The sequence below is a fragment of the Plectropomus leopardus genome, chromosome 17 (assembly GCF_008729295.1).
Source record: "Plectropomus leopardus isolate mb chromosome 17, YSFRI_Pleo_2.0, whole genome shotgun sequence".
Lineage (NCBI taxonomy): Eukaryota > Metazoa > Chordata > Actinopteri > Perciformes > Serranidae > Plectropomus > Plectropomus leopardus.
In genome coordinates this window covers 28,969,499-28,994,508 of record NC_056479.1, presented here as the reverse complement: position 1 = coordinate 28,994,508, position 25,010 = coordinate 28,969,499, and the positions used below count along the sequence as shown (strand labels likewise).

General features: G+C 41.4%; 1 protein-coding gene across 1 annotated transcript in view; it reads right to left on the bottom strand.

The window, feature by feature from the left end:
- LOC121956324 (E3 ubiquitin-protein ligase SMURF2-like) overlaps positions 1–25,010 on the bottom strand; it is a 100,998-nt gene that overhangs the window by 11,306 nt on the left and 64,682 nt on the right. Inside the window, 8 exon segments of the mRNA XM_042504470.1 lie at positions 5,023–5,076; positions 6,246–6,404; positions 8,862–8,946; positions 12,376–12,590; positions 14,061–14,144; positions 15,134–15,218; positions 16,252–16,317; positions 20,576–20,709. Of these exon segments, the coding sequence (XP_042360404.1) occupies positions 5,023–5,076; positions 6,246–6,404; positions 8,862–8,946; positions 12,376–12,590; positions 14,061–14,144; positions 15,134–15,218; positions 16,252–16,317; positions 20,576–20,709 (882 nt within the window).

Sequence of the window (25,010 nt, the reverse complement as noted above, 5' to 3'; positions counted from 1 at the left end):
TTAAGTGCAAAAAATGCACCACTGAAACCCACTCAAACTGACATTTTTGATCCCACAGCCATCAAAAGCATACAAATTTTAAATTTTTTTTTCTAAAAATATAGTGGCATTATGACAAAAACCTGGCATTTAAACTGTCAACTGTCATTCTGAAAATGAATTTGTGATATTTATGTTTGAAAAATCAGTTCAGAGAAAGCAGCATAATATTTATGGATAATATTTTTTTAAAGCTTGATTCTGAAAAGCGCGTTTTGTGCACAGAAAGATACGAGTGTGTGTGATATTAAAGCGGGCCCTAAAGGGTTAACATCAAGTTAATTTGTTTTCAACCATGTAATAATAATAATAGATTTTCATTTGTAATGCACTTTACATTTGAAACAAATCTCAAAGTGCTACATGATAAAATGTCAAAATGACCTCAGCTTCCCTTCCCAAACTTCTGTCCTCTTAAAATTTAAAGGCAGCAAACTTTTGACACAAACTCTCTTTTTTAAGCGAAAACAAATAGTTTCTTTTCGCAGAGTAACAGAAAAAAGCGTTTGACCGCAGCATCAATAGTGCGGCTGTGGTCTGCGGTCGATGATGACAGAGGTCTCCACTCTGTCACTGGACGGAGGACACGACTTTTGAAGCGGCCGCTGTGTTTTGGGAAGACGGCCTCAGAGGGTGGGGAGGCGTGAGCACGCACGCACGCACACACACACACACACACACAATCAAAAGAGCCTTTATGGGGCCGGCACTAAAGGATTATTTGCACAGTGGCCTTTTGCACCCTGGCGGGGGGGCGGCAGGCGTGCTCGGCCCTGAGCGGGGTCACAAACACCAGACTGCAGAGCCGAGCGCAGAGGGCGGTGGAAGCGTGCGCGTCAGTGTGTGTGTGCATGTGGTAAAGACACGCAGGACTCTGAGTGACGCCGAGGTTCAAGCAAACAAACACAGGAACCGAAAGTTCACTTCATGACAGAACCGAGAGCGGCTCCTCTGCCACAATGACAACGTCCCCTCAGCGAAGTCGCTGAGTCTGGTTTCTGGTGTCGGCCCAGCAGAATCCAGTTTGGCTTTTTCAATCACTTCCTGCTATCCCAGAAAGCCACAGGGGCCCCACAGGACACTCGAGACCTCCTCCTGAATCCCTTTATTTCCTGCAGACTAGACTCCGAGGGAGGGAAGGTGAGGGAGGAAGAGGGGGGAGGCTCCCCGACAGCACCCAAACACTGCTCAGAGGGTGGGGGAGGAGGTGGGGGAGGAGGTGGGGGAGGAGGAGGCATCCCTTCCTGCACTTTCACCCATAAATCAAACATTCCTGCTCCGTGTCTTTTCAAGGTTTCTATACATTTTTACCAAAAACTTTCCTCTTCCAAACGAGCATCGATACTCCCCATCAGTTCTTTGTCATTAGTACATAAGAGCTTTTAAATATATATTTTAAAAAGTCAGACCAGGATTAGAAGTGAATATTTATATATAGTTTAGGGAGTGTTTGGTATTTTTATGAGACGGGAGGACGTGGTGAATAAAGGGCAGGGAAGTCAAATAATTATGTTGTGTTTTTTATTTTGGCTTAGGGGAGGGAAATAAAACGTAAAATGGGTGTGTTTTGTATATATTTATACAAATGCCCATTTCTAAAGACTGCATGTCTTCTTATTTTTTTTTTTTAAGAAAAAAAGGGCAAGATTTAAAAAAAAAAAATTTTGCTATTACTTTTTCTTAAAAAAAAAAAAGACAAAAAAGAAGTTTCTTAGTTTCTTTTCTGGTCAAAAATGGCCAATTTTTGTTCCTTAAATTGTTTTTTGACAATTTCTTTCCTTTAAAAAAATTTGTGTTTTTTTTGTTTTTAAATCATTTTGGCGATTTTTAACCAAAAAATAGGCAATTCTTTTTTCTTTAAAAAATCATTTGGTGATTTTTATGTATTTTTTTAGTATTTTTTTGGTGATCACCAAAAATTACACCATTTATCAACAGCCAGAAACTGCCAAAACAGAAATTATAATTGTAATTATAATTTGAACACATCATGTGAAAAAACATTTTCATGGTATATTTAGTTTTCTAAAACTTGCTCAGGCCTGGAAATTGCTATTTGCCAGTTCAATGACTTTTTTCGTGTTTTTCACGAGCGTTTGAACTCGGTCCGTCGCTCCGTGGCCCCCGATTCTCTCGTCTCTCTGCAGCTCCGTACCGAGGAGCTCGACTCCGCTGCACGTCACCTGAAGATGCTCGCTGCAGAGATAAGTTGGCGTAATAAAAGCTGCACAAACGTCTGCTGTATGACACAGCGATCGCTCTGCACGGAGGGCAGTCCTGCAGCCAGGTCTTAAAACCGGACCAGGATTCAGTTACCTACTGAACAGAGACCCTGACCATCGGGGGGGTGAACGCTGGAGAAGATTGCAACATCACAGGGGAAATATAACCAAAAAACTCTGGGCTGGATGCTCAGGGAGTGTCTTTGGCACCGAAAAAAGGCAATAAACTTAACTTTGACGGACGTATATATATCGAACATTTTTGTGGGATGATGACGGCACAGAGGAGGGGTGAAAATTTTCTAAAATCCCGGCCTTGATAAAAGGCAGATGTCTTGATGGAAATCCATGACGACTGATATCTTTTCCAGAGTGTTGTCACGAGCGAGAAAGTCACTCCAAAGTCGACTCTGTCTGCGGCAACAGCTTCAGTGAGAACAGAAACGGCAGCGAGGTGATGAAAGGGTTAATGTCACTGGGATGGATTGAGGTGGGCTCAGGTTAAATCTGAGTCATGCGCAATTTATAAAGACCTTATTTCACAAATCTCGTGTCCTTGAATAACCAGGAGATGAACGACGGGCTGCAGCCCAAATCTAACACTTTATATCAGTTACATTTAAATAAATAAAACCACCAATCAGCAAAATGTACAAACGTACTTAACCCTTTAGGGCCCGCTTCACACACACTGCGCTTTTCAAAATCAGGCTATAAAACATACTTAACATTAATATTATTTTTCTGCTTTCGTTGAGACCAACATCAGTCCTAATCATTAATATCAAATTTTCAGAATTTTAACCCTTCAAATGCCAGGTTTTTGTTTCTAGATGCAAGAAAAAAAACCCCAAAAAATAACTGTTTTCATTATACTACATGCTAAGTAGATTCTTTCACAATAAAAGTCTGGGATCATATAATTTGAGACAACTGGTAAATACATGTATATTCAGGCAGACAGTATGAAGAAAATTAAGTGCTTTTTAAACATTAAAGTACGTAAAATGTTCTGGAAGATGCCCAAAATACACGTGTGAACCTGAAAATGAGCAGAATAAAGGACCTGTACCGACAGTACTGAGTTAACGTCGGTAGACGGGTTTCCACTGACCACTTAAGTTGCGTAAACTGAACTTGCAAATATAAAATACACCTAATGGAAACGTGTCCGTTTAGAAAAAAGTAATTTTTTTAAAAAAAAAACAAAACTTTTTTATGCTCACATGAGGTGGTATTTCAGGTGATTGAAAAAAAGCAATATTTGGCAAAACTGCAATGGAAATTTTTGTCTTTTCTAGGTCACATGATGTTATGTCTATGTGCTCATCAGTAGGAACTGGCTCCCATGATGCAGCAGGAGCTACAAGAGCTGTTATTGCATCACATAACTCTGAGAAAGTTGAGCGGATCATCTGAAAGGTTTGAATCCACAATTCGTCTGTGAAATCGTGGACTATCAGCTCCCAGAAATCCCTCATACGTGGCCGCTCCCACGTATAAGGGGCTCGCCTTTCCATTTTGGCCTTGGATTGGGAATAATGACGGAAATAATGACGGAAATACTGACGGAAATAATGACGGAAATAATGATGGAAATAATGACAGCTAGTGCGGTGGCTGCAGTAGAAATAAAGCTGCTAATGTTTTGAACATCCATCGCCATGGTTACTGGGATGTTATTGTGAAAGAAGTCGCTGAACATCAGTCAGAGGAAACGCTGTCATTACTGTTTTATCACCTTTTTGAAAATATCGCTTAAGTTTGGCGCAAAACTGTGATGGAAACCCGCCTCCTAACAGCTCTAGAGACGGCGATCTTTCTGTCGGAGTGTAAAATCACTCCTGTGATATAAAAAAAACCTGCCAGCTTTCAGGCTTTGATGTGCACTAACTATCCTCCCAGAACACATGTACCGGAGCAAATCTACGGAGGAGATTTTCACACATCTGGGCACAGTCATGCTCGCGACAAAACTCCTACATTAAAAACAAATGTGGCGTGCCAGCCGACGTTTTTACAAGACTTTTCAGAGCGTCGAGATGAAAAAAAAAAATCAATTCAAAATCCAAAACACGCTCTTTGATCTATCAGAGCAGGAAAAAAGAAAAAGAAACCGGATCTCTGTGTCGAAGCGCTCCCTCTCTCTCAGGCGGAGGAGGCCCACCGAGGCACAGCGCTCCCACCTTTGAGCAGCAAGGAGCTCTGGGTAATGCTCCGGCTATCGCTGCACCGTACGTGTTTGAACAGCTGCACAGGGGAAAAAACCCGAACACGTGCGCCCATGCACGCAGGCAATCACTGACACACACGAACCTGCGCAGATGGACACACACACAGGTCATTCATTGACTCGGGCATCAAATTTATGCTCCGTTTCCTGGATGTAAGACGCTCCTCCAGCCACAGACACTGCAGCGTCGGTTTCCACTCCGCTATCTGATGTCGGGCCAAAGCCAGCTTTGTGACGGATTGTGTGCTAAAACGCCTTTATGATCAAAACCTCTGCGGGGCTGAGGAATGTGCATTTTTGTGTGGAAAGAGAGAGTGTGGGGGAGTATGTGTTTCTGTGTGTGTGTGTGTGTGTGTGTGTGTAAACGTCTGCTCAGCAGAAGGGCGACTCTGACTGCTGAACGTCTACAGGTGGTGAACACACCTTGGCGCAGGATCTCACTGTAAAACATGGACGGAGGGAGGCGGAGTCTGTGAATGTTTGAGTGAGAGAGGGTTACAGTCGGCTGGCAGGAAGCCCAAATCTTACCTGACATTCTGACTTTCGATGCCTCCTCGGGAACCGTTCGGGCTCGGGCTCGGACTGCGAGACAAAAAGATGACAGAAAGTAAATCTCTGTGCTTTTATACCCCGTTTTTCTGAACCCTCTGAGAACCACACAGTGCGGTGCACATCATCCCAACGCTGGAACCTGGAGATAAATCTGAGATGCAGCTCTGAGCGTCGGGTTTTTCTCGTCAGAAATCTGTAATAAACGTTGTGTTTCGATGAGGCGCCGATTCAAACTTTTAAAGTTTAGATCAGGGACACTCACCTGGCTTTCCCTGGGGGGCACTTTTGTAAAAAGACAGGAGGCCAGGCACCAGTCCCATACGTGTTTCAAGGATTTTAAGATGTTTCTAAAATTTTAGGATTTTTTTCTAGGATTTTAGGACAATTTGAGGATTTTTAAATATTTCTAGGATTTTAGAACATTTTTTCAGATTTTAGGACATTTCTGGGATATTCACATATTTCTAGGATTTTAAGATGTTTCTGGGATTTTAGGACATTTAAAGGAATTTTATGCTTTTTTGGGGATTTTCAAATTTTTCTAGGATTTCAAGACATTTCTAGGACTTTAGGATGTTTCCAGGATTTTAGAAGAATTCTCAGATTTTAAAATATTTCTCCGATTTTAAAACATTTCTAGGATTTTAGGACTTTTCAATGATTTTAGGATATCACTAGGATTTAAGGATGTTTCTAGGATTTTAGAAGAATTCTCAGATTTTAAAACATTTCTAGGATTATAGGACTTTTGTAAGATTTTAGGATGTTTCTCAGATTTTAGGACATCTCTGGGATTTTAAGTCATTTCTCAGATTTTAGAAAGTTTCTAGGATTTTAGGACATTAGGGTCTTAGGTAGGACCTCTGTTGGGTTGTGCAGGGATCCTCCACTGGCATTTTTTTATGCACTCTGGCACTTTATGTACACTTAAAGTACAAAAACATTTCCCAGTGTGAATGATTTTAGTTTTAATGTGAATTAGAAAATGATTAGAGGGTCACCGCGCATCATACTGAGGACCAGATTTGGCCCGCGGGCCGTAAGTTGAGCATCACTGTAGCCGGTGCTAACGGCAGAGTTGGCTGAAGGCGTTTGCCCGTCATGGCGACAGTGAAGGTGTTTGGGGCGGCGAGTCCAGACTGACGCAGACTGCGAGCTCGCGCCTTCAGGGCGGTCTCTCCAGGTTACAGTGTACTTACTTTAGGACGAGATGCAGGTTGGCGGAGAGGCGCGGGTCTGTGAATTGAGTGGTTCGGTTGTTGTGGTCGACAAAGTAAACCCTCCCCGTGGCAGTGTTACGAATCTCCCATCCAGGCGGCAGAGGACCCAGCTCCTCACAGTTCACATTACTCAGATCTCTGAAACGCAGCACACAATAAAGCTTCAGTACGCATGAATTTCAGAAAAACAGAGTCAGTGCAGGGTGGGACGAGGGAACAGAGAGACACACGTCCAATTCTAGGTATAAAACATACCAAAGCACTGACTAACTGGACTCAGGCGGACAGCGAGATTCCGAGATGTCTGAAAAATCACTTTTATTCTATTTTTCTTCTTCCTCCCATCTAAATTATTTACTGCTGCCCTGCAACCCCTTTCAGCTGGACTCCATGGAGACAAAAAGGCTCAGAAATTACAGCAAGTCTCGCTGCGCTGGCTTCTCTGTTTTGCGGCGTTTGAGCCAAAAGGGACCAGGAGCGATGAGAGCTTGGCAGCTGAGCCATCTGCTGATGTCGGAGCTGTCTGAGGAGCGCCGGGTGAGGTGTGGCGTGACCAATGGCGTCCTATCACGAGCAATAAAAACATCATCTATCACTCAGATGCTGACAGAATGCAAGCCAGGTATTATAATATCACTCATGTTTTATTGATAGCGTCTGGAGTGCAGCGGAGCCCGTCTTTGCACACGTAGAGCCGCAGTTCTTCTGGTAATCAATAGGACGCACATGCCTGACCGAGGAGAGCCTCTGGTTCGGCTGATTGAGACCCGCGCGCTGTCGGCCATGTGTGCCGCAGTGAGGCCTTTCAGCGCTCGTGCCAGAGGGCCGAATCGCTCAGAGCCCCGTGACATGGGTCTTCTCACAGCATGTCAGCCTCATAATCGGCTGCAGGTTTACGGCAGACTACAAGGGGACGGGGACTAAGAGAGACACACGAGCTGCAGCGTGTGTGAAGTCAGTTACGTCAGTGACGGCTGGCAGGACAATAATAAAGGAGTCATAAACTAATGCCACATTTTCACTGCGTGTGGAGGTGCTGAAGTTAATCGTTTCTATGACGCATCGAGACGATTCTGCATCGACGAGGTGACGGCACATAATCGATAACCGCCACGCAACATTTCACTGCCGCGGCTGGACAATAAAGTTCTGTAGTTTAAGAGAACTTCCTGGTAGCGACCACTAATTTAATTTTAAACGTTTACGTTAACATTTCAGTATTTAATGAAGAAGCAGACGTCCGTATCTGCACTGCTCTGTCAGGAACAACATTAACGTCAGGCTAAATCGGTTTTAAAGTGTTACGTTAACGCAGACTGGAGCAGACTTTCTCTGTTTACACTGCGCTCTTCAGTCTTTATTCCTCCTCTATCTCAATTGTTTTGCACCAAAACACTAAAATTCAATCAAATTCTTCGTGTGTGTAAACGTACTTGGCAATGAAACGATTCTGATTTTAATTAAAATACATAAAAGTTTGATGCCATTTTAGTGTCGTAAACAGTCATGTTTGTGATGATCGCCACATTCAGTTTCCTCTCTGAGAGCAGAGGACAGCGAGACTGCAGAAGCGTCCGTTTGTTTTTCCAAACTGGAAAATTCAATTTGAATGACACGAGACAAGACACAAGACAAGACAGGACACAAGACAAGACACAAGACAAGACAGGACACAAGACAAGACACAAGACAAGACAGGACACAAGACAAGACAAGAAAAGACACGATACGACACGACACAACACGACACGACACGACACGACACGACAAGACAAGACAAGACAAGACAAGACAAGACAGAGAGAGAGACGAGACGAGACGAGACGAGACGAGACGAGACGAGACGAGACGAGACGAGACAAGACACGACACGACACGACACGACACGACAAGACAAGACAAGACAAGACAAGACAAGACAAGACAAGACAACACAAGACAAGACAAGACAAGACACAAGACAAGACAGGACAAGACAAGACACACAAGACAAGACAAGACAAGACAAGACAAGAGACGAGACGACAGACAAGACAAGACACAAGACAAGACACAACAAGACAAGACACAACAAGACAAGAGACGAGACGAGACAAGACAAGGCAAGCCACGAGACAAGACAAGACAAGACAAGACAAGACAAGACAAGACAAGACAAGACAAGACAAGACTCAAAGTCTCTGGGTTTTTTTTATGTTTTGTTATGTAAATAAGGTCTGTGGTTAACACAGGCTGTATAAACCTGATTTTTTTAACTTTAACTTTAAGTTTTTATGTGTATTTAAAAGGCAGCTGCTCAAAGTGGCTACAAAATGAGTATTCATGTGTTTATTTTTTCAGTTGAATGTAATAATATCCAACACACACTTTCATTAACATTTCTGTTTGAGCGTGAACGGCAGAGATGATGTCACAAAATCGAGAAAAGGGCCCCGGTAATAAACGCTCCTGGAGTCTATTGTTGCAGTGGAAATGAAGCAAAAATCATCTGTGGAAAGCTCAAATACTCATGTTTGCGTTTTACCATTCTTGTGTTTGTGAGAGCGTTTTTGTTTTTTTCTGTCTCCCGATGACACAGGAGCTGTGTGGACGTACCTGGGTACTCTGGGGTCGTGCCACGTGCTGACACCTGTCTGAGTGTGGAGGAAGTACACCTGGCCCTGCTGCGTGGTCCTCTGCTCTGTACCAAGACAAAAAAAATGGGATTAATCGATGCAAAGTCTGGTTATACAATCTGCAGGGGCGCTTCTAGGACTGAGGACACTGGGGGCTCAGCCCGGACCTCTGGAGGGGGGGTCCGGTCGATCCTCCTTTTTGATGAATAAGCTCTATTTTGATGCTTTTTACGCACTCTGGCACTTTATTTTTTAACTTTAACGATGAATTGTGATGTTAAAAATATGGGTAGTTATATATGGGTAGTTGTAATTAGTACTGAGTAGAAACACAAATCCAATTATTAAAAATGTATTTATTAAAGTTAGAAAATTAGTATTTATTTTGTTAAAAGTACATTTAGTCAAGTATAAGTATTGATGGCATGACAGATTATTAGATCCCGGGCTTTTTTTAAACATTATTAGGGACCTTTTTGTTATTTATGGATGCAGAGAAGGTACTTGTGTTTTTATAGCTGCATCTTGTATTTATTTTACTGCAGATTTTTACCAAAGTACCAAACCATGGCATGTTTACTTTGAAATACGCTGACGATGTATTTATTTATTTCTTTTTACTTTTTGGTGATGTTTTTTTCTTTAAAAAACATTTCATTTTTCGTGTTATTCTTTGACCTGCCAAAATAAAAATTGCCAAAATTACAAAACTAGCTAGAAACTTCAAAAACAGTTCTTATTGGATTGAGACAAACACTATATATATATATATATATATATATATATATATATATATATATATATAAAGAGAGATACAAGGCTTTTATACAACATTCGGGCTGAAGTCTGAAGCGAGGCCTAATGACTTCGCTGCAGTGATGTGAATCCAATTAAAAGGGCGAATTACAACATTTAACCTCGACCTCGGCATCAAGTTTTATGTCAAATGTTTGAAATACATGGAAAAATAAAATGGAGTTTCACTCATGTGCCACATGCAGACAGATTGCGGCTGTAATCTGTCTGCGTACGAAAGAGATCACACAGACGGAGATAAAAGGAGCGCCTGAGTCAGTAGAGATCCCAAAAGGCTGCCAGGAAGAGGGGGGCGGGGAGGTGAGAGACGGGGCGAGGAGCACTGGAGAGGAAAGCAGAGGAGAGATGGGGCCGTCTGACTTTTGAGTTGGTGAGCTCATTCATCACCGGCTGACAGAGATATTTCCACGAAACGGCCTGCCAGAGAGCTCTTCTCTGGCATCCCTTTGGACCTACCGCCCCGCTTTAACATGCATGTACACACAACCTCCCAAACCCACGCCGCCCCGAGGAGCGCGCCATATACATCCACACGCGGGGGTGACACTTCTTGGCTGGTGTGCGCTCACATGAGGGGAATCAGAGGTGCTGACAGCTTTTATAGAAACTGCCCAAGAATAAGAAAGTTAGGACAGAGATGGAGAGAGCGAGAGAGACAAGTGCAGGAGGAGAGCAAAGACGTGATATCAGGGTTCTTATTTTCAACAAGAAATCTGCAGGATTTTACCTCAACTTTCGGGAAAATTTTAAAAAATCTCCTTATTGGCTCTTTTTCAAAACTATATAAGAGCTTTTAAAATTGGATTATAACTGAGTATTTAAATATAACTGAGGGAATGTGTGTTATTGATATTATTATGGGGGGATAGGTGGGTGCAAAACGGGGAGTCAAATAATGTTTTAAGCACTGGCAAAGGAGTTATGGGGTTTTTTGGCTCAGAGGAGGATACAACTTTAAATGGCTGAATTTTGTATTTATTTTACTGCTTCCTTCCAAAGCTGCAAGCAGGTTTTCTTTAGGCCCATTTTTAAAGAAAAACATTAGCCGATTTTAAAACAAAAAACAAAAAAAAAGAGAGAATTTTTGAAGATTTTTCAAGAAAACATTTTGGCAATTTTTTTTTTTTTTTTTTTTAAAAATGGGCCTTTTTTAATCTTTAAATATTTTTGGTGGCTTTTAAAGAAAAACAGAAACTGTAAACACAAAAATTATTGCTGGGTTTTTACTTTTCAGACAGTCCTTGATCACATGTCATTATACAGGTTCGTGAAACAGCTTTACATGACTTTTCCAAGTGTACGCTTAGTTTTCCAGGCCTGAAAAGTGTTATCTGCAAATTCCATGACTCTTCCAGCATTTCGTGACCGTACGAACCCTGTGATGTCCCAAATCCTACAGAGGATTTCACCGCGCGGATAAACAAAACTCCCTCGGGCGGTGTGGAGGAATCCAGCGAGTGTGTGTTTGCTTGTACATGAATGCGTCTGATTGTTTGACTGTGTGCAGAAAGGAGAACAGAGGGAGGGAGCGAGCGGCTGCCGCCAGCCTTTAACAGCCAAATCAATTCAATTAGATTGTGGAAAACGGAGCCAGTATTTCAGGCTCCTCGTGTGGAGCTGCAGCGTCACCGGAGCGGCGCTGGACTGAAAGAGGACACAGATTAGCCGGGTTACTGAGCCCAGTGTTGAGCCGGGAGGAGGGCAGAGGCGAAGCAATTAACACAACAGCATTACAGGGATGATACAGCGGCTCAGAGAGGGAGGGGGGAGGGCTTTCAGAGGAGGGTAAAAAACAAAAACAGTGTACTCAGGTGCAATCAGTGTTAAATATTTATCTGCCTCAAGACAATAAAAGGCTGCACATTTTAATGTAACCAGTAGCCACCTACTATTTTTTATCTTATTTTATTTTGATTTTTTTACAAGTTTATTTATTTATTTATTTTACAGGTTTATATCATTTATTTATTAGTATTTTCCTTCAGCCCTACGTTATAATTTAACAACTCCTCCGCCTTGTTTTTGCCCTTTTTACAAATTTTTATTTTCTACAAGATTGAAAGGTCTTCATGTTCATTTGATTGTGCATTTTATTTTAACATTCTCATATAAACCAATAAAGAAATTTCAAAAAAAGAAAAGGCTGCACATAAAGTTCTGGTTTTCTAACTTTTTTCATCCGTCACACACACCAGCCGACCTCCGAACGAGTTCGTTTGATCTGAATATTATGATGTTATTTAACACCATTATGAACGTGGATATTGTTACAAAGGGAGAACCAGGCGGGGCTGCGGCTCAGAGGTAGAGCGGGTCGTCCTCTAATCAGAAGGTCAGTGGTTTGATCCCCGGCTACATGTCGTATCTTTACTCCCGATGCTGCGTCATCGGAGTGTGTGTGAATGGTTACTGAGTGGCAGGTGGCACCTCGGCCAGCAGTGTGTGAATGTAGTGTGAAAGCTAACGGAGAAAAAATAAATATAAACTAAAAGACGTAGAGTATTTTAACTATTTATTATTGAAAAACTGGATAACTTCGATCTTGGAAACAGAATCCCAAATGAGATTCGGGAAATTCTGCAGGTGTAATTATCTGAACCTGAGCTGCACGGCCGGATGATAAGCATTAATTTATAAACACAGCACTTATGATTTATTATAAACTGGTTTCCACTAACCATATCCCTCAGGGAGGTCTGGAGGTGTGTGCAGGTGGGTTCTGCTCATGTAGTTGCGGTGCCTCTGGGAGCGGACCCGTCTCTCCTGGGCGCGCTGGTCGCCGTCGATGGGCGGCAATGCCGTGGTGGGCGTGGCCCCGTTCGTGCTGATGGGCGTGTTCTCGTCCACGATGCAGCTGAGAGGCCGTCCGGGGCTGGAGTACTCTGACGCAGGCCTGAGAGGGAACAAGAGGGAGGACCGCGAAGAGAAGGTGAGATGATCCGACTGTTTAAACGGACGAAGACGAGAATCTCATCACAGTATTTCTGCAGGGAGGGTCCGCTGTTATGAACTATAATCCCACATTTTATATGAAGGCTGTGATAAATGTGAAAGATTTTTGGGCGACAGGATCATTTGGTAGATTCGGCATATATCATGATTACAGAAATTTAGTGCATGGTACCGATACCACTGAAACTCCACGACTCTGGACACCTGATTCGATACCACGGTAACAACCTAAACAAGCATATAATTATATAATATACGAGAAAGTGTAAAACAAAATGTATCTAAATAGTTAAACTTGGCTTCGACCTTGTTTCTTTGTGGTTGGTACACGACCCTCGTTTAACCCTTTAAAACCTGAGCGACTTTGCTGGATTTCTTTAAAAACAAATAAATAAACAGTAAGACGACAATGAGCAACATAAGAAGAAATGAGCCACAAATTAGCAAGACATTTGTTTAAAAAATAAATAAATAAATCACCAGAAAATTAACCAAAAAAAATGAAGGAATGAAGCAAAGTAAAAAACAAACAAGGAAATTACCTGAAAAAGAGCTTAACAATAATAATAATAATTCTGTAATATAAAATTAAATATGTAATTATGATCATTTTGACTTGTGCAAAGTGGTTCAGCCTGCTGAGAAACACGAATTCACCCTCTGAAAACTTTTTTTCTAAATTGAACATTAATTAGGAAAATCGTAGCCATGTTCACATTTTTGCATGAAACAAGAGCAGTTAAAAACAGTTTTAAACTACATTTAAAAAAAATAATTTTAAAATAATTCCTTAAACCCTGCTGCATCTTGTGGAGTCGAAGGACTCTCGTAGCCCGGGGAACGAAGCTGCTGTTCATTTTTGAGTAAGTGTGCAGTTTTGCACCTTGTGATCCTCCCACCAAAGAATATATTTATTCCAGCCGGAGGTCCGTGTAAACACACGGTGCTGAGGCGGACAGCCGGAGTATAAGGAGGTGTAATGGGAAGGAAGAGGAGAAAGTCATCTCTACAAACACAAACAGCAGCAGATCAATAGGCAGCCTTTAGGAAGTCTTTAGGTGCTAAGTGGGAAAACCGTCCGAGGCAGCGCACAAACAAACGATCAAACATTAACGCAGAGAGACGGCCCGAGGGCTAACAGCTGATCGACACACACATAAATACAACAACGGTGACAGAGCGGGACAAGAGACGCCTCCGTCTCTGCTGCGCGACTTTCACTCCGCATCATTAAACACCTCTGTCTGCAGCGAGTCTGCGTCACAGCTTTCTGAGGAGCACGCTCCAGTTTTGGACAGACTCAGGCAGTTTGGGAGCGCCGCGGTCGGAGGTGCGGTCATCGTCGGGCCTGCAGCTGTTTGATTTGAGAGGTCTGAGGTCGGAGTTTCTGTGGGCTGCACAGTGTACTCACCTGGTAGGCCTCTCCCACTGTGTGGTGCGTGTGATGTGGTTTAAGTACTGGATCCGTCCAGACGCCGTCCTCCTCTCCTCCCAGCTGGCAGCAGAGACACACAGACGCAGCAGTGAGTGGACATGGTTAAGCAGCCGCAGAGCCGTCTTGCGTCTCTCTGCTCTGTCTCACCACATTAAAATATCATGTTTCGTACATCTTTACCTCCGTGCTCACGAGCCGCAGTTACTGTTTAGGACAGTGATGCTCAACTTAAGGCCCAAGGGCCAAATCTGGCCACTGATGGGGTACCGAGGGGCCCCCAACCATTTTCTAATTTACAATAAAAATAAAGTGATTCACACGGGGAAATGTTTTTGTACTTTTAGTTTATATAAAGTGCCAGAGAGCATAAAACAGCTTCAAAACAGAGCTGTTAATTAAAAAATAATGCCAGTGAAGGATCATCTGCACCTTCGACAGAGGTCTTAGTGAAGCCCCTTATGTTCTAAAATCCTATAAACATCCTAAAATCCTAATAATGCCCAAAGTCCTAGAAATGTCCTAAATTCCTGGAAATGTCCTAAAATCCCTGAAATATCCTTAAATCCTTGAAATGTCCTAAAATCTTAGAAAAGTCCTTAAATCCTAGAAATGTCCCAAAATCTGTGAAATGTCCTAAAATCCTACAAATGCCCTGAAATCCTAGAAACGTCCTCACATCCTAAAATCCTAGAAACATCTGAAAATCCAAGAAATGTCCTAAAATCGTAGAAACGTCCTAAACTCCTAGAAATGTCCTAAAATCCTTGAAATGTCCTAAAATCCTAGAGATGTCCTACAATCTTACCAAAGTCCTAAAATCCTAGAAATGTCCTAAAATCCTTGAAATGTCCTAAAATCTTGCTAAAGTCTTAAAATCCAAGAATTGTCTTAAATCCTAGAAATGTCCTAAAATCCTACAAACGTCCTAAGACCTTAGACCGGTGCAGGTGGCTGCTGCGACTGGCCGCTGGCCTCCTGTCACTGAGGATGTGCACCAGCGTTTTACAAACAGCTCCCTCTGAGACGATAAGAGATTTCTCCAAACTCACCCATCTGGGAGATCGTTGTCAAACAGCCGACTGCAGTCCACCACGGGGCCTCCTGTGCCGATCCGGTCCCTGGACTGCAGGCTCACTGCAGCAACACATGGCGGACAGATGCACGCGCTGTTACTCGACAGCAGATTACAGCGCAGATATTTTATCAGAGCACAATATGGAGCTATATATCTTTATGAGGAACAGGAACGGGGTTAGATTTTATCAGTGTGTCCTGGAGGGTCTGGTTAAAGGAAGTTGCATTTTCATCTTTTACTTCTGCAGGGAGGGTCCGCTGTTATGAAATATAATCCCAAATTTTATATGAAGGCTGTGATAAATGTGACGGATTTTTGGGCAACGGGAACATTTTGAAGACTGGGCATATATCATGATTACAGAGATTTAGCAGGTGGTACCGATACCACTGAAATCCCACGAGTCAGTCACGAGTCTAGACACCCGATTCGATACCAACGTAAAAAACAAAAGAAAACGAAAATACAAATATATAATATGATGATAGTTTAAAACAAAATGTCTTTTAATAGTTAACCTTGGCTTTGACCTTGTATCTTTTTGATTTAAACTGCCCAAAAGTGTTTGTTATATTAACTTTGTTTAACCCTTTTACACCTGAGAGACTTTGCTGGATTTGTTAAAAAAGAAGAAAAAAGAAAAAGATAAGCCAAGAAGAAATGAGCCAAAAATTAACAAGAAATTTGTTTTAAAAAAACCCTAAAAAATTTACAAAAAAAGAGAAAAATGAACGAAGTAAAGTAAAAAACAAAAAAGGAAATTCCCTAAAAAAAAAGCTTAACAATAATAATTCTGTAACATAACATTAAATATGAAATTCTGATAATCATAACTATATTTTTAAAATCTACTTATTTCTGGCAGTTTTCAGGATACCTCTTGCCCCATGTGTTCAGGAAAAAATTAAAAATTGATTTGTGAAGGGCCTCTGAAGGTTTCAAAGGGTTAATATGCAACGCAAAGTGAATAAAGCACAACACGTCTGATTTGTGATGAAGAGGAAAGTCAGGAGTTTATTTTTTAGATATTGCATTTCATTTATTTTCTGATTTTTCTGATTTTTTGTTTCTTGCGTGTGCGTCTGTACTCACCGACTATCTGTCCTCTGACTGTGTCGCTGTCGTTGGGACTCAGCTTGTTCAGGTCTAGTCTCTGGTCTGAGGAGAGGACAGAAAGAAGAAGAAGTGACGGCAGGGACGAGAGAAAGAGAGACGACACCGTGAGACAAACAGAAGAAAGAGGGAAAATAAAAGAGAAAAAAAGAGGATTCATCAGAGGTTTACGTTTAAACCAGCATGTGTTGGGATGCATTTTTTCCTCCCTGGATGAGTCCCATTGCTCTGTATCATTTACATCACTCAGAGTCAGTTCCTCTCTCTCCCTCATTATCCGTCTCTCCGTCTTGTGTCTGCAGACCGCAGCTCGGCTGTGCCCTGGAACAGATGGTGCGCTCCGTGGAACAGCCACGGGCTGTAAAACTCTCACTGAGCGCCGGTACAGAGCGGGCTTCAGTTCAAATGCAGGGGTCAAACATTTGACAAATTTCAGTACAAAGCCGGCACTATTCCTCTCAGTCTTAGCATGGACATGAACTTCTGCCAAAGTCTGGAAACTCTTTGTCTGAACTTCTTAAAGTCTGCGGAATTTGAGAGCGAGGGAGAGATCAGGCGGAAAGGGGGAAAAACGAACAGACACACACACAAAAAAAAGTCTAAGTTGCCTGCAGACATGAGAAATGCCACTATCTGCTCTCTGTTGTCTGGGTGTCATGCAGATCAGCTCAGGATGTCTGTCTAGACTAAACAGGGACCAAAACAGGCAACGGTCAAACCATTACAAGGCTGGCCGGAGGTCAGCAGCCACAGAGAAAACAGAAAACACACACACAGAAAAGACTCAAGTTTAGACGCACTAAAGGGAGAGTTCGGGTTTTTTTCAGCTGGGGTTGTTTGAGGTGCTTTCATGCGACCTTTATTTCCATCTCGATGAGTCACTCAGGCCTCATTTTTAAGGACGTCGAGTGCGCAGAAAACACAACGAAATAACAAACAACAAAGCAAAGACCATTAAAAACTGTTACGTTCAAAAGGGGAGTAATTGCAGTTTTAAAGGTAGACGCAGCAGAAAAACGAAAAGCAGTTTTTCCAGATTCAGAACTTATACGTTTAATTTATGTGAAGAGTTTTTATATCGTGTATCTTATTATGTTTTTAACTGTATTCTTTGATCCTTTTAACTATGTAAAGCGTCTTTGAGTCTCTTGAAAAGCGCTCTATAAATAAAATGTATTATTATCATTATTGTCTGGTCTTGAGTGTATTGAATAGGTAATTATGTTTTCACTTATTAACTTAATATCAGATTTTAAACGGGAAAACAAAGCTGTTGTATCGCTCTCTTCAAAGCCAGACTCCGCTGAGAAAAACTGAGATTTAACATCGCTGAAGCTGCCCTGATCACTTAGTTTGTTTGTTATTTTGTGACTCCGGCATTTAAAGGGTTAATTTGGATTCACCAAAGTCACACAATAACTCAAACGAACGGACTGATCCAAGCAGCAGTAGATCAGCAGCTCCTGAGTTCAGCGAGCTAAAACTGCTGTTTGTGTTAATGGAGTCTGGCGGTTTTGACGAGAGCGAAGACGAGGAAGTGAAGCCGTTTCCCGTCACGGCGGCCGTCTGATGGAAAACTAAAGCAGTGAAATAACCTCCATATAGCAAACACTTCTAATGATTTAGATTTTTTTCTTTTTTTGGCTAAGTGGCTAAGTTTTGTCTCCTTCGATTGGTGCATCACTAAACTCCCAAGTGAGAATCCAGCCTGCGTCTCCAACCCCATTTAACTCTTTAACAGTCACACTAAGAAATGCATTTGCAAAAAACTACATTATGGACCACCGAATAAGTTAACAAAATGCATCAATTTATAAGAAAAAAACATTTGCCAGTATAATGCATTGTAAAAAGTGCAAAAATGCATACAAAAATAAATAAATAGAAAAATGAGAAAAATCTGTATAAAATATATGGTAAAAAAAAACACATTGTCATTGTTATAGATACAAATAAAAATAAATATAGCAAAAAAAAAATAAAAATAAAAATCAGTATAAAATATATGGTAAAAAACAAATTGTTATTGTTATAGATACAAATAAAAATAAATATAGTAAAAAAATAAAAATCAGGATAAAATATATTGTAAAAAACACATTGTCATTATTATAGATACACTAAAAATAAATATAGCAACAAAAAAAATCTGTATAAAATATATGGTAAAAAACAACTATCAATGTCATTATATAAAAACATCTGTATAAAATGAAATTGGGTTTTGCAAAGCTTTAAGTAAAGCAATTTGATCGCAAAAAACGTCAACCGTGCAGTTACGATGTCTTTTAAAGGGTTTAAAAAAACAAACTCTCCCTTTAAAGTGCAAACATTTCACTGCATTCATACACACAAAGACGCAGACACTCTGCAATTATACATAAATGTTTTAGTCCACCCAGCGGCCTCCATAAGGTCTGTGGGGGGGACAAAACTGCAAAAAACAATGGCATGACAAATACTCGCGGGGGGGGGAGGGGCGACCACAACAGAGAGAGCACAACAAATCTACGCTTACATTTAATAGCTCTACAATTATGCATGTCTGCTCGAAATGACCGGTTGTCTAGATCGGCAGACGGAGATAGAGCGAGGTTAGTCACAATGGCATTTTGTGTGTGTGTGTGTGTGTGTGTGTGTGTGTGTGTGTGCACGTGCTGCCAGTCTGTGGAGGAGGCTGAAGGGGAAACTGAGGGGTGAGGAGGAGGCCAGGAGAGAGAGGAAATGCAGAGGCAAACCACTCGCAGCTGTGGCACAAGGTTCGGGTTTCCTGCGTCGCTCCAGGAAAACAACAGTGTCAGGGGCTTCTAGGAAAACAGCGGCGCAGGTACCGGCAGCTCGAAAATCACCCCACATCGCTTTGTTGAAGCTGCTGCGCTGCTTTTTACTTGCAGCCATTTACTAAAGCCTCCATGTCATTTATCCGGTTAGCGTCTGACATGAGACGTTTTTACTGTAATTGCAGGGTGATGCTGATTGGCTCTTCCTGCTCGGGCAGAGCGCTGACCCCGCTCACACACAGATCTGGCCTCTGTCAGACCTACTGAGGGGGGCAGGACGCTAAAAGGAGCTACTCTTCTGTTCTGTCGCTTCATCCTGACAGCAGAGCTGTGGTTTTAACCTCTGCTTCTTATCACACTTCAGGTATAAAGCTGGCTTCATAAATACGGCCTCATTTTACCATTAAATCACAAATCACTGCAATCAATAATGAATTCTCCACTCCAGTAAAGAGAATAAATGAGCTGAGTAAACTAAACGACAAATAAATGGCTCACAAAAACAAAGTCATGTGTAGTTTGGCAGCAACATCTGTGCCGCAACTGTGCAACAATTTCATTTTCAGAAGGAGACAAAAGAGCGTGTGGAAAAAAAGACGCTGTCTGGGTGTCAGGACTGCAGACTGCATCCACATCTGTGCAACAACACACAGCTCTGTGAGCAAGAAAAATACATCACTTTACCTGTAGTTTATTAATGAATCTGGACAGTGCACACATCAGCAGTAAGCATCAGCGTAAATAAATTTCAAGTTATAACTCCTGTGTGGACGCAGAGATTTAAGCTTTTGAAGAATCAGAAAAAAGGATAGGACTCAAACTTTCAACAATTCATCTGAAAGTTAAGTTTTCGTATACAAATGTGTGTATTATTTTGTATAACTCGAAAAAAACACACTGGGCCTCATCACAAAGCGAGCGTGCAATCAAATCTGACTGAAGTGAAATCATGAACATTTTTTGAACATTGTTTTTTTCAAATTCTCAATAACAAATACTATAAAATAAATGTAAATAGTTTACTGTTATAATAAAGTTAAAATAAGCACTTTTATAATAAAGTTAAAGTTACAATTAAGTTAAATGAAATCAAATATTTCATCTAATATTCAGCAGATGTTTGTTAACGTGAGCGGAAAATAAACGCTCAGCTCTCCAGTTCATATATTAATATTATAAAGGTACAAAAACAAACGGCCTGCCTGCTCACACACAGTCCAGAGGCCGAACGTGTGTGACGCATCATGTTTGAGTCTTTTTCTTCTTTTTGCATCTGTGAGAACGAGGAGAGCCTCAAGCTGGTGGCTGACAAAAACGATAACTAGACCTTATCTTCATGAAAAAGAAGAAAACATACGTCGAGTGTAATCGATGTATCGCCAACCGCTAAATGGCTCTATAGCGCTGCCAGTGGTCAAAACTCTGATGTGCAACATGTCTCCTTCCACTAATGAGCAGACAGTATATTCAGCTTAATAAAAATATAACGTATTAAAGAGAAAAGGAGTAATACTGACACTTACAGCCTGTGTCTTTAAGGCGGTTGATGGCGTTGGACAGAAGGCGGACACAGCCCAGAAACCCGGCCCCTTGCTTCTTGTGAATCTTCTTGTGATTCCACACGCTGATGGTGATTGAATCTGACTTTCCGATGTATCTGAGGAGAGACGGAGGACAGGGGGACATGATTCACGTTTAATAATGACAGCCTCTATCGCAGACAGCGTCAGAATCGCCGCATGAAACTCAGGATGTCCCCAGCAACGCGGGGAGAGAGACACACATCCGCCACCACAGAGTCGCCTCGCCAAGGACACGTTACAAGACACAGTGGGGACGAGGAGGAGGAAGAGGAAGAGGAAGGTGTGCTGGCTGAGAGGGATTTTCCAGCCAGTGCGTGTGAACGCGTGGATGTGACCCTGAGCGTCTGAGCGTGAGACAGAGCGCCACGAGCAGACTGTGAATCCTGTGAATCATTTATTCACAGCCGGCCGCCTCACACATCGAGGGAGGAGAAATGGCACGAAATAAGGCTGCAGTGACGCGACGAGCAGCAACAAAACTACTGCAACTATGAAAACACTGATAAAACTGCCTCAGAGGGCTTTAGAGCAGACACCATGCCTCTGCCCTTTGACCCTCACATCCACTACGGAAAAAATACCCAAAAAAACCCATAAAAGGTCAAAAAAATGTAAGAAACCTCAGGAATAGTGACTGAGGAGGGATCCCTCTTCCAGGACGGACAGATGTGCAATAGAAAAAAAACAGTAAAATTACAGTAAAATGATGTACAGGAAAGAGAAAGCACAGCGACTATATACATATATATATATATATATATATATATATATATATAATATATATATACATATATATATATATATATATATATATCTATATATATACTGTGGATATATATATTACATATATATATAAAATGTAATCTGTCAATATGGACATTTATTCATTTATTCTACAATTGTTGTTTGTTGTTGTTTTTTTTTAAATATATATATCAGGTGACATCAAGCTTTCAGCCCTTGAGTCTCTTTTGGTTCTTTTTTTTTTTGTCGATTTTTGAAGAAACATTTTGGCAATTTTCTTTCTCAAAGCACATGAACGCAACAAAATCAGGAGAAAGATTTCCCGACTTAGAAACCTTCTAAACAATATGATCAGCTGATATGAGCCTATATCGATATCGATGATATTTTTCTGATATGTGTTTTTTTTTTTTACAGACCATATAATGCAGAAAACGATGCTTGGGTGGTTTAAATGTTCAGCAGTTGACTGATACTGAACATGATGTTTATTCAGCTATTTATTTTATTGTATTTATTCTGTATTTAAATTTTACCAAAGATCAAACAGTACTGATATTTATTTTATTTGTATATTCTTTATTTATGTTAGTGTATCATGTTAAATAAGTAAATTGTTAAATAAAAGTTGTTTGTTTAAGAAAGCAGCCTTCTGAACACTTTTGTATAATCATATCGTTTCTTTCCAGGGGAAATGAGATGAGGGAAACAGTTTCGTTACAGCAGCAAAAAGCAAAAGAGAGCAGCAACTGAATATTTGTCAAAAAGGCAAAATAATGCAAATATATATACAAAGGAAGGCACTTAACATAGAATAAAATAGTATAAAATAAAATAATATTAATAGTAAATATATGTACAGAGAACAAACAAAAAAAGATTAAAAAGAGCAATAACAAAGAAAAAATTGCAAATAACTGCAAAAAGTGAAGATGGATGTGCAACATATATCGACCTATATCGGTAATTGGTGAATTTTCCTATTATAAAATCGGTATCGGTCGCAAAAATCCCGTATCGGTCGGGTTCTGGTACAAATAGCCAAAGAAATGTAGGGAAAAAGAGGCAGATGGTCCCTGAGTGCCCGTCTCCTCCGTGCTCTCGCCTCCTCCTCTGATAAAATCTCACCATGTGAACCTGTTGCGGCACATCTGCTCGGGTGGGCTCCCCTCCTTCGGTCGAAAACTAATCATCTGTACGATTCGCAGAACTGCATCCCGCTGTAATTATCATGCCGCTTCCCAAAAGGGATATGAAACAATGGGGCTGTGAGTAAGACGTCTGGACATTTTGAGCCGATGCCAAATGCCTGTCTGGGGTGCGATGTGAGAGCGCTGCGATGTCAGACAGACGTGACGGGAGGGAAGTATTACAGTCATCTGGATCGCCCTCCACGTAATAAAATTCATTAGTCTGGCTAAGGTTTTTAATACCAGTTATAGGCAATAACACACACACACACACACACACAACAGACAATGGGAAAGTCGCAGTAAAAGGGAAAAAAGCAGCAGATTTAAAGAGTCAGATGTGCTTTCTAAATACATCCTTTTATTTGGCAGACTGTACTCATACAAAGCGGCATCTTTGGCACCGTTTTTACGAGCTTTTCCCTGGAAGTCAAAGCCGAGAGGCATACGGTCAAAGTGAAAGAAAACATTTTCATTACAGCCAGTCAAAGTGAATTTGTTTGATGTAAATGTTTCCTTCTTATTCTATATACAAGGAATTCAATATACAGACTCACATATGCTGTTTGTGTGCACGTGTGTGTACGCATTTCCCGAACACTGATTATTAGATTGTTGTTATTTGTAGTTGATGTACATAAGTGTATTTTCCTCATCATACTTATTCATGTAAAACTATATTTTCCTGCAATTAGGTCCTATATTATATTTGTTTTCATGGATCTAGAACAAAGATTAATTTCTTGTTTCCTACTGTCATATTATGAATTTGTTTAAAAAGCTTGTATTGACTGTTAAAATTAGCACGTTGATTGGTACCAGCTGGTGATCAGTTTGATGACGGTCACACCCACAATGACACAGTAAAGCTGAGGAAAGCTTCGGGCTGGACCGCGTCCGTTTTTGTCTGCTGCTGTGTATCAAAAAACAGCATTAAAAGCTTATCTGTGAGTGCTGACGACTTCTTTTTGTGATTTTTGAGCCTGAATACTTTTGAGTGAGCACGCCACCTCTTTTGTTTGCAGCGAGTCAAAATCTGAGTTACAAACAAAACAAAAGACAAGCTCAATACTGCTGACGCTCTCCAGCTGATTGAGAGATCTCTTCTGCATTTTAGCACTTTGTCTCGGCCGCAGCTCTTCACGCAGAAACACTGAGGATCTTATAAAGCCATTAATGCTGCTGCCATTTAACTGAGTTCTTCCACAGCAATTCGGCTTGGATGGTTGTCGGGAAGTGGATGGATGAGTGGGCGTTAATAATTTCTAGACTAGACTTGATACTTAACATAGCAAATGTATTACTTAGTGATGCCATATTTGAAGAACTCCTAATTAACCAAATGTGACTGAGTGTGCGTTGGAGAGAGGCTCCAAAAAATGCTTGAAAACACTTCATGACACTCACTGTGAATGTCCTCTAAAATACATGATTACATTACTAATAATCTGTGTCCTCGTCCTTCAGCAGAACGACCACTTCTGATGTCGATTTTTAATGTTCCCTCGATTAAACCGCATGCTGTAGTTGTTAATGTTTCTCTGTTTGAAGAGAAATTCAGAATATGACGTGCACGTGCCGTAGAGGGCGCTGGATCCAAGATGAACAATTAAGATAGAGATCCGCACAGCAGGAGGCTTTTATTCTGCAAACACAAGTGACGTTTCGAGCCGATATGCTCTTCCGATACGCGAATAATCATGTGACTCAAAAGGGCTGAGGCCCTTCAAACTGCGGACTGAAAGACAAAGTCGGGGCTGAGTTACTGATGCTGACTGATCGGCTCCGCTCTCATCTTCCGCCGGTGTCTCCACCGGTGTCCACTACGCTCTCACTCTGCGCCGGTGTCTCCGCTGGTGTCTCTGAATGTCCGCTCTGCTCTCATTCTCCGCCAGTGTTTCCGTCGGTGTCCGCTCCGCTCTCATCTTCTGGCGGTGTCCCACTCTGCGCCAGTGTCTCTGCCGGTGTCTCTGCCGGTGTCCGCTCCACTCTCATTCTCCGCCGGTGTCTCCGAATGTCCGCTCCGCTGTCATTGTCCGACATGTTTTCTCAATCTCCTCTAGGGCATCCAAATGTCTTGATCCGGTCCTGATACTGTCATTTATTAGCACGTTGCTGCTTACAGTAACCGCTGAACACCGGTGTAAGTGGCTGCCTCATGAAAATTACTTTCTTTTACAAAAGTGCGATTTTCCAGCTTTTTGTCTAAAATATCTTTTTTTTTTTACAAAAATGCACAAATGAGTCTGTATCGGTTGAAATAATCATTATCGTGCATCACTGATTATTATCAATACTGTATCAGTACTGTTCTGTATTCTGTACCTTGTTCGACTGGCTGGGATGAAGGAGAAATAATGAAATAGTTTCCCTCTAGACTAAGCACTCAACTTAGTGTTTCTTATTCTTCTTTTTCTTTCTTTTTTTTTTAATATTATCAT